Genomic DNA, 10,530 nt, shown 5'->3' with positions numbered 1-10,530 from the left:
TCACAGTCTTTCCAAGCCAGTCCCAGCCCCGTGCCAGCGCCTCCCTGCCTCCATCACCTTGTGTATCCAGTGTGTTCTCCCCCCCTGCTACCCCCTAGCCCAAGAGTAGGGAGGGTCTCCTTAGGGTCTCTGTGCCCTCCAGACCCGGTGGCGACCTGCCCCTCACTTGTGATTGTCAGGGGTGGATGGCGAGGCTCCCAGGACGCCAGATGTAGACCCTGGAGGCAGGAGTCTGTCCGCCCCCCCCCCCCCGGGCTTTGTTTCTGCGTTGGTCCTTCGGTGCCATCAGGGACGTGACGGCGTGACTGGCAGTGGCACTTGACTTTGCTCGGAGGCAGGCGGGCCGTGCCGGTGCCCGGCCTCACGTCCTCCGCAGCCGGCTCCGGGAGCAGCCGAGGCGCGGGGGGGCGGCCCTGCGGACTTACCCGGGGCACGTGCCGGGCTCGGGGCTCTCCCCCTCGCCGGCCGCCGGCTCCCTCCGCCCCGCGCCACGCCGCCCCCGGGGAAGATGACCCGGGAGGGGGGGACTGTCCCGCTCCTCACCCCGCGGCCCGCGGGCTTCTCAGCGCACGCTTTCGGGGCTGAACTGAATCACTTCAATTCAAGTCAAACGAATTTAATTCAGCCGATCAACCGGATTCCGCGTAACCGAACTTGGCCCTCCAGGGCTCTTTCCCAGGCCGACCCCGGCACAGGAACGAGCCCCGGGGCAATCAGTATTTACAACTACCTCCCACGGTGGCCTCCCTCCCCGCACCGGGAGGGCAGGGGCGGCAGCCTGGCACGCACAGGGTCTGCCGCTCCGCAGGGGCAGCTCCCGGGGGGCAGCGGCCGTCTTCGGCCTTCCTGGGTATCCCTGACCCTCAGCACCGCGCCAGGCCCACAGCAGGCCTGCCCGACTATGAGCGCCCCCTGCAGGAAGCCCCCAGCGCGCTCCCTCAGGGGCCAGCCCCGGAGAGCCTTTCCTTTCCCTGGCTCCTGCAGAGGCCCCGGACCCCTCCTCGGGAGCGCGGGCTTCCTCCCGACGCGCTCTGGGCGCTGGACCACTTCCGGCCGCTGGACAGAGACGAGCAGGAAGTGGCTCCGAGGGGCTCGGATCCTGCTGTGGAGGAGGAGGCTGCGGAGCGGGGGTGCGGCCGGGTGAGTGAGGGGCCCGCGGGAGGGGCCGGGGGCCGGGGAGGGGGCCCCTCGGCGGGCAGCCCCGGAGGGCGGGCCCGGCGCTGGGCTGTGTGCGGGCGCGGGCACCCTCGCCCTGCTCCTGTCGGCGCTCCCCCGCCGTCCCTTCCCCCTCCGCGGGCGGTCGGCAGGGTCTCCTCCGTCGGGCCGGGCCGAGGCGGTGCTGCCGTGCGCCGACCAGCCCCGGAGGGGCACGCGGGCCCCGGGGGTGCCCCCCACCCGCACCTGCCGCCGCCCGGGCGACCTTGGGCAAGTCGTTTCTCCTGTCTGGGCCCTTCTCGCGAGAGCCAAACCGAAGGGCAGGACTCCGGGGACCCCCCGGCGCTGCCGCTGGGGTCCGGCCCGAGTGGCCCCTGCGGACCCGGCTTCAGACCCCGCTCCTGCTGCCCGTGTGACCTTGGACGAGTCACCCGCTGGTGGTGTCCGGGCCTCGGCTTCCTCAGCCGCTAAGTGAGGGGCGCGCACCGGGACGCCTCCCCCGGCGTGGGGGAGCCCTCCGCCCCCTCTGCCCAGCCTACCTTCCCCGGCTTGCTCTCCGTCATCCGCCTTCTCGCTCCCCGAGGTCCGGTTAAACCGGCCTGGCTGGTCCCCGCTAAGGACGTTCCGTTTCCCCCCTCCGCGCCTTGGCACGAGCAGGACCCCCGTGCTGTCCCCCAACGAGGCCTTCCCTAACCCCTCGAATGACACCGGCCCCATGATGCTAATGCCCCTCTTCCCAAAAATTACTTGGCATTTATTTTGTATACGTTATCGCGCTTGTGTACAAAGACGTCACAAAAAATACGCTTCTGTGTACGTCAGTGCATGTGCGCTCCTGTTACTTAAACGTGCGGGGCTGGGTGGAGGCAGATGCAGCGCCAGGCCTGGCGCTTCGCCTCTGTTTGCCTCAGTTTCCCCCTCTGTATAATGGGGATAATGATCATTGCAGTCATAGTAGCTCCCTCCTAGGGCGGCTGCGAGGATCAGATGGGACAATAATGTGGAGCTCGTAGCACAGTGCCTGGCACATGCTACAGAGATGTTAGCTATGGTGAAGTGTATTCTTTTCACATGTATCACATAAAATAGAGAGAGACAAAGCCCAACACAATGGACAGGGACCAGCCTTTGTAACCCCCGGTACCTGGGTTCAGACTTTGGACGAATCATTTAACCTGCCAGTGTGCTAGGCGACTCTTTCAGACTGGAAGTTAAGAGAAAGAGCACTGGCTTCCTTGGGGAGAGAGGTGCTTAGCTCGAGAGTTCCCTAGACCAAAAATTCATAGGTCCAGTCCCTGTCCTTACCCTTTATGCCTGACTTCTGTCCGCCCCCATAGAATGTGAAGTTCTTGAGTCCAGAGACTACTTCATTTTTGTTTTTGTATCATCAGCTAGCACATGATGGTAGTTGTTAAAAAATGCTTCTTCATTTGTTGGCTATGGAAAGCTGAAAAGTATTTTAAAAATTATGTTCTGCTTGCCCTTCAGATGTGGACCTCAGGAGCACAAAGGTGTGTGTGTCTGTGTGCCTGTGTGTGTGACAGAGAGGGAGAAATGTATGTAAAGTCAAATTTTTCTTTGGATTCTATTCACACTAATGCACATTCAGAGCCTTCAGTTCAGATGTTGAACAAGGAGAGCCTTTTCTGTTCAGCCTCTCATTGTAAGTAACACTAAGTTCCAGGCAGTGCCATTACTCTGTGGAAGCTCACTAAAATTAAGTGACCATGGTGTTAGAATTAAGGAAAGGCAAGATTACTCTGGTAGCCTAGTTATTGCCTTACTTCCCTTTAAGGTAATGAAATAATAGATTGTCCGGTTTATCCAGGATTCTAATTGGTATTTTTTAGCCTACAGAAACTGGAGTATTAAACCTTTGAATTCTAGAATACTGTAATTTTTAAAATCCATATTCCATGAATGTAGCGAATGAATGAATTTATTCTTTAGCACTAATATTGGTAATAAGAATGGTGACAGCTTTTTTTAAGGTGGATGCTTTTCTATTTTTTTAGACTGAGCTTTAAAATTTGGAGAGAAGGATTCTCTTCATGGTGCATGGACGGAAAGCCAATGCGCAGGTAGGCATTTAAGAAGACATAATTTTGATAGTTAAATTCCAGCAACTGATGATGTAGATTTTCTGGAAGATTTAGACAGTTAAAATATTCTTTAACAAGATTTATTAACTTAGAATCTTAACATGTTGCTTGATGGTAATTTTTAATTTTTATTTAGTCCTGAACTGTGTTTTGAATGTAGCATTTTAACTATTTATTTTAATTTTGCATAGCAAATACTTTTTTGTTTACAGGTCCTTGGAACATTTTTCTGGTATACAGTCAGAAACCATATTACAATATTGTGTAGAGTTAAATTCCCAAAAGCAAAGGTGTTTTTATTGTTGTTTCCTTGTTGTAACTGATGACTATCATTAATTCTGTGTTATGGAATGTACTTCTAATCTGATTCTGGTTTCATTAGCTCCTGATTTTCTGGAATATGTTAATAAATTAAGTAAATTACTAAGAAGATCTGCATTGCAGGTCGGAGTATTCAAGGTCTAACAAAGGTGTTAGACATGATAACTTGAGCTATTGAAAAAGAAAACAGTCTGAAAAAGAAACTGGCTGTGTGTGTGTGTGTGTGTGTGTGTGTGTGTGTGTGTGTGTGTGTATGTGTGTACAGAATCTAGTATAAGGGGCAGTGTGGTGGTGTAGTAGATAGAGCACAGGCCCTGGAGTCAGGAGACCGGAATTCTATTCCAGCCTCAGACACTTGACACTTACTGGCTGTGTGACCCTGGGCAAATCACTTAATTCCAATTGCATCACCAAAAAAAAAAAAAAGAAGAATCTTTTCCCCCTTTCTTCCTTTCTTTCAAATAATATTGGAATCCTTATTGGTTCCAATACTGATTCCAATAAATTCCAAACTCAGTCAACAATAGTAAATGACCATGGTAATTTAGTGTTTGATGAACCCAGAGAGCCTAACTTTTGGAACAAGAACTCACTATTTGGCAGAAATTGCTGGGGAAATTGGAAAAAGGTATGGCAGAAACTACATCTTACACCAACGTCTTAGACCAAGATAAGATCAGAATGGGTACATGATTTAAACATAAAGGGTAATACCATAAGCAAATTAGGAGAGCAAGGAATAGTTTATCTGTCAGAGCTATGGAAAAATGGAAATATTTATGACCGAAAGAGATAAAAAGCATTATTAGATGTAAAATGGACAATTTTGATTATATTAAATTAAAAAGGTTTTGCTCAAACAAAACCAATGCAACCAGAAATAGAAGGAAAGCAGAAAGCTAGGAAATAATTTTTACAGGAAGTATCTCTGACAAAGGCCTCATTTCTCAAATATACATAGAACTCAGTCAAATTTGTAAGAATACAAGTCATTCCCCAATTGATAAATGGTGAAAGGATAAAAGCATGCAGTTTTCAGATAAATCAAAGCTATCTACAGTCATATGAAAAAATGCTGTAAATAACTACTGATTAGTGAATTGCAAATTAAAACAACTTTGAGGTATCACCTCACATCTATCAAATAGGCTAATACGACAGAAAAGGAAAATAATAAATGTTGGAGAAGATGCGGGAAAATTGGGACACTAAGCTATTGTTGGTAGAGTTGTGAACTGATTCTGGAGAGCAGTTTGGAACTATGCCCAAAGAAGTGTGCATACCCTTTGACCCAGCAATACCACTATTAGGTCTGTGAGATTAAAAAAAAAATGGGGGAGAGGACCTATTTGTACAAAAATATTTATAGCATCTCTTTTTGTAGTGGCAAAAAATCAGAAATTGAGAGGATGCCCATCAATTGGGGAATGCCTGAAAATATTGTGGTATATGATTATAATGGAGTATTACTGAGCTATAAGAAATGATGAGCAGACTGATTTCAGAAAAACCTGGAAAGACTTGCATGAACTGATGCAAAGTGAAGTGAGCAGAACCAGAAGAACACTGTACACAGTAGTAGCAATACTATACGATAATCAGCCGTGAATAACTAAGCTATTCTCAGTAATACAGAGCCAAGATAATTTTATCAACCTCCTGAGAAAGAACTGATGGAGTCTGAATATAAATCAAAGCATGCTATTGTTCACTTTCTGTATATTTTTTTTTCCTTTGGGTTTGTGTCTTCTTTCACAGCATGACTACTATGGTTAAAAAGAAAGAAACTGAGTCGATACAATTGTTATTTTTCATATAGCGGAAACCTAAAACAAATCTTTATTTCTAAATTATCGTCTTACTTGATATTTCATGCAACTGTTCTAGACGTTTGTTTCAAATCGTGAATAATATAGTTCAGTCAGACCATTTGAGAAGAAACATTTTGTAGTTTGATTATGATTTATGCTTGGTTCCATGAATGAACCTAGATGCATTGGCTGTTTCCATCTATAGTATTAGTTTATTGGGCAATCTCAGGTTACTCATCATCTCTGCCTCAGTTTATCCCTGCTAGCTCAGCTCACTAGGGTGTTAGGATTTAGTGAATCCTTTTGAAATGTATTGATGAAAAGGTGCTATATATGTGACAAGTGTTGTTATCTTATTTTTATCTTGTCCTATAATAGAAATGATGTTTGTGACATCAGAGTACATGGAGAAATAAACAACACAATTATAAAATGCTTCATCATCACTTCAGCTTTTAACTCGATTGCTACTCATTCTTGGCTGCCAGAAATTTTATGTTACATAACTCATAAAATGCATAAAAAGAGATACAGATTGTGGGGTTTATTAATCATTTCTGAATGAAATATGTCCTCATTAACCTCTTATTTCAACTTCTCATTAATTTTTTTTACTGTATTGAATATCAAAGTCATCAGCCAATTATCCACAATAACAAAGGGAATTTTGGGGCAGATGACAATTGATAGCTCTTTCCTTGTCACTACCACTTAGCCAGAGACACTCTTGTCTGCTGCTCTTCACTTTGACTTTGACCATTAATTTACATCTTTGTGTTATTTATAAAAGGTATTGTCTTTCTCTGTACTTGGGATTAGGTTGTTGGTTAACTAAATTATAGCCAGAGAGAGTTTTTTACTGCACATTCTCAATGACAGTGCAATAAAGTAAGATACTGCAGTTAAGATTTCAGCAGTAAAATATTGCAGAAAGAGTATAGGGTTGGAGTTAGAGCCCTGAGTTCAGATATCAGCTTTGCTACTTGCTTTTTGTGTTACCTTGCACAAGTTATTTCTTTTTATTTTTGAATTTATGTTTCCACAACCCTTTAATTTATTTTTTTATTTTTAGTTTTCAACATTCATTTCCACAAGACTTTGACTTCCAAATTTTTTCCCCATCTCCCTCTACACCCCACCCCAAGACACTTTGCATTCTGATCACCCCTTCCCCCAATCTGCCCTCCCTTCTATCACACCCCTTCCTTCCCTTATCCCTATCTCCTCTATTTTCCTGTAGGGCAAGATAGATTTTTATACCCCATTGCATGTATGTCTTATTTTCCAGTTGCATGTAAAAACAGTTTTTAATGTTTGTTTTTAAAATTTTGAGTTCCAACTTCTCTCCCTTCCTCCCTCCCCACCCATCCCACTGAGAAGGCAAGCAATTACGTTGTGAAAGACAAACTATATTTCCCTCCATCCTATCCTGCCCCCTATTTATTCTGTTTTCTCTTTTGACTTTGTCCTTCCCCAAAAGTATTTACTTCTAATTACCCCCTCCTCCCATTTGCCTTCCTTTCTATCATCCCCACCCTACATCCCACTTATCCCCTTCTCCCCTACTTTCCTATAGTGTAAGATAGAGTTTCGTGGCAAATTGAGTGTGCATGTTGTTCCCTCCTTAAGCCAAATGTGATGAGAGTAAACTTCACTTTTTCCCTCTCCCCTCCCCACTTTTCCCCTCCATTGAAAAAGCTTTTTCTTGCCTCTTTTATAAGAGATAATTTGCCCCATTCCATTTCTCCCTTTCTCCTAGCAATATATTCCTCTCTCATCCCTTAGTTTTATTTTTTTAGATATCATCCCTTCCTATTCAACTCACCCTGTGCCCTCTGTTTATATAATCCCTCCAACTACTCAAATACTGAGAAAAGTTTCGAGTTACAGATATTATCTTTCCATGTAGGAATATAAACAGTTCAACTTTAGTAAGTCCCTTATTATTTTTTTTTCCTGTTTACCTTTTCATTCTTCTCTTGATTCTTGTGTTTGAAAGTCAGATTGTCTATTCAGCTCCAGTCTTTTCATCAAGAATGCTTGAAAGTCCTCTATTTCATTGAACGACCATTTCTTCCCCTGAAGTATTATACTCAGTTTTGCTGGGTAGGTGATTCTTGGTTTTAATCCTAGATCCTTTGACTTCTGGAATATCATATTCCAAGCTCTTCAAATCCCTTAATGTAGAAGCTGTGTTAGATCTTGTATTATCCTGATTGTCTTTCTGTAGTACTCAAATTGTTTCTTTCTAGCTGCTTGCAATATTTTCTCCTTGATCTGAGAACTGTGGAATTTGGCTACCATATTCCTAAAAGTTTTTCTTTTGGGATCTCTTTCAGGAGGTGATCGGTGGATTCTTTCAATATTTATTTTGCCCTCTGTTTCTAGAATATCAGGGCAGTTTTCCTTGATAATTTCATGAAAGATGATGTCTAGGCTATTTTTTTTTGATCATGGCTTTCAGGTAGTCCCATAATTTTTAAATTGTCTCTCCTGGATCTATTTTCCAAGTCAGTTGTTTTTCCAAGGAAGGGATGATATCTAAAAAAATAAAACTAAGGGATTAGAGAGGAATATATTGCTAGGAGAAAGGGAGAAATGGAATGGGGCAAATTATCTCTTAAAAAAGAGGAAAGAAAAAGCTTTTTCAAAGGAAGGGAAAAGCGGGGAGGGGAGAGGGGAAAAAATGAAGCTTACTCTCATCACATTTGGCTTAAGGAGGGGATAACATTGTTTTCACATCACCTGCTATTTTTTCATTCCTTTAGTTTTGTTTTATAATTTCTTGATTTTTCATAAAGTCATTAGCTTCCATCTGCTCCATTCTAATCTTTAAGGAATTATTTTCTTCAGTGAGCTTTTGGATCTCCTTTTCCATCTGACCAGTTCTGCTTTTCAGGGAATTCTTCTCCTCATTGGCTTTTTGAACCTCTTTTGCCATTTGGGTTAGTGTATTTTTTTTTTTAATTTTCTTCAGCATTTTTTTGGGTCTCCTTCTTGCATCAGTCTCATCTCTCTTCCCTATTCTCTTACTTGATTTTCAGAATCCTTTTTGAGCTCTTCCCTGGCCTGAGACCAATTCATATTTTTCTTGGAAGCTTTGGATGGGGGAACTTTGGCTTTGTTTTCTTCTATTTGCATGCTTTGGTCTTCCTTGTCACCAAAGTAATAGTCTGATTCTTTTTCTGGTTTTTGCTCATTTCCCCAGCATTTACTTGACTTTTGAGCGCTTTGTCAAGGTAGATCTCCGCTTCCAGTGGGCCAAGAGCTCCAGAAACAGTCGCTGTCTCTGCCTCTGTGGCTGCTGCGGGTTCCCCTGCCACCTCTCCCTTCAGCCACCCGGCGGCTGGGACTGGATCACTCCACTCTCCTGCACTGGTCCCACAGGCTTTTCCCACTGACCTTCCATTTTATCCTCAGCATTTTGGGGTCATGAAGTCTGGAAACCAACCGAGGTGCGAGAGATTCAGTCCCCCCAAGGCCTGCTCAGGTCCTGTCTGCCGATTCGGCCCACACTGGACTATGCCCTGCCCCCTGTGTGGAGAGATAGAAACTTCCCAGCAACCTTCCAGGCTGTCTTGGGCTGGAGATTTGCTTCACTCCATCATTTTGTGGGTTCTGTAGCTCCAGAATTTGTTTAGAGTCATTTTTTACAGGTATTTGACTGGGCTTGGCAGGAGCATTCTAGAACATCTGTGCTGTTACTCCCCCATCTTGACTCTGCCCTTGCACAAGTTACTTCTTGAGGATTCAGTTTCCTCATCTATAAAATCATAGAGTGATAGTAGTTGATAAAGTCCTTTCCAGGTTTAAAAACAATCCTTGGCCCCTTGATGAATCAGTTGAACATTAGATTTGCCTTCTATTCTGTAATCCCTTGTTCCTTTGTCCTTATTTTGATCTTGCCTTATCAAAACCTTAAATTATTCCCACCATCCACCTTCTTTGTTCCTACTCACATGCTGCTGGACAGAACTGGAAGAAATCATGAAACTGCTGACTGGGGCCAATACAGATTTATGCTGACTAATCCCAATTAATTGGGATTAATGCAGTAATATAGTCCTACTACTCCTTAATTGATTCCCTATCCCATTCTCACCAGTAACTGTTCCAGACTCTTTTCTTCTGCCCTCAAACCTCCCCTGCCACTCCTCTTCCTTTCTCTCTTGCTTTTTCACCAAACAAAAGTAGAAGCCATTTCCCAAGACCAGGCTATTCACTAAGAGCTCCCTCTTTTCTTTTCCTCCTTACCCCATATCCCTCTGACATCAGCTTCCATTGTTTCTCCCTCCTTCCAGTCGCTGATGATTTGGTGGCCTTTCTGTGTACCAGGCCAACCAAACTGCATGTACCCTTGATCCCTTACACTCTTCTCTAGTAAATTGTTGCAAACATCTTTTTTAATCTTCAACCTCTCCCAAGCTATTGGCTGCTTCCCTTTTAAAAACATATTCAAGGTCCCCTTAATTCTCTTCATTCTGACTTCTGACCTTATCTTTCAGCTGAAACTGCTCTCTCCAAAGTTATTAATAATCTTCTAACTGTTCAATCTAATGGCCTTTTCATAATCCTCATCCTTTTTCGACCTCTCTGCTGCATTTGACACTGTTGACCACCCTTTCCTTCCAGTTACTCTTTGTGGCACTGAACTCTCTTGATTCCCCTCCTGTTTGTCTGTCTGTACCTTCTCAGTCACATCCTTCATCTATCACACCCCTAAATGGAGTGTCCCCCAGACACTGTGCTTCACCGTTTTCTCTTTACTGCCTACCTATTCCCACTTGGTGATATTATCAGCTCTTCCAGGCTCAGTGATCATCTCCATGCAGATGACTCCCAGATCCCTATGTCCAGCTCTACTCTTTGCTGAATTGTATCAACTTCCTATTTCAAACTGGATATCTCATAGTCCTGTCCAAAACAGAATACATCATCTTTTTCTTCTAAACACTTGTCTAATAAATTTCCCCATTACTGGAGGGTACCATTGTCCTTCTCGTCACCCAAGTTCACAATCTCAGAGCCATCCTGTACTCCTGACTGTTATCCCATATGTCCAATCAGTTGCTGATCTGTACAACACTGTATATATAAAACCTTACTAGTTCATTGAGAATTTTGTTTTCTTGAAGTTTGAG

General features: G+C 44.4%; 1 protein-coding gene across 2 annotated transcripts in view; it reads left to right on the top strand.

The window, feature by feature from the left end:
• Window positions 1-422: 422 nt before the first annotated feature.
• KLHL20 (kelch like family member 20) overlaps window positions 423-10,530 on the top strand; it is an 84,826-nt gene continuing 74,718 nt past the window's right edge. Inside the window, exons 1-2 of one of the 2 annotated variants that reach the window (XM_072648580.1) lie at window positions 423-1,140; window positions 3,171-3,236. In XM_072648580.1, coding sequence (XP_072504681.1) covers window positions 509-1,140; window positions 3,171-3,236 — 698 coding nt within the window. In that variant the 5' untranslated portion in view covers window positions 423-508. Of the gene's footprint in view, window positions 1,141-1,677; window positions 2,667-3,170; window positions 3,237-10,530 lie in introns of those variants that run through there. The other variant, XM_072648581.1, reaches the window with a different exon arrangement.

This window comes from Notamacropus eugenii, chromosome 2, assembly GCF_028372415.1.
Source record: "Notamacropus eugenii isolate mMacEug1 chromosome 2, mMacEug1.pri_v2, whole genome shotgun sequence".
Lineage (NCBI taxonomy): Eukaryota > Metazoa > Chordata > Mammalia > Diprotodontia > Macropodidae > Notamacropus > Notamacropus eugenii.
Note: the sequence above shows the minus strand (reverse complement) of the source record. Positions and strands in the feature narration are given on the sequence as shown.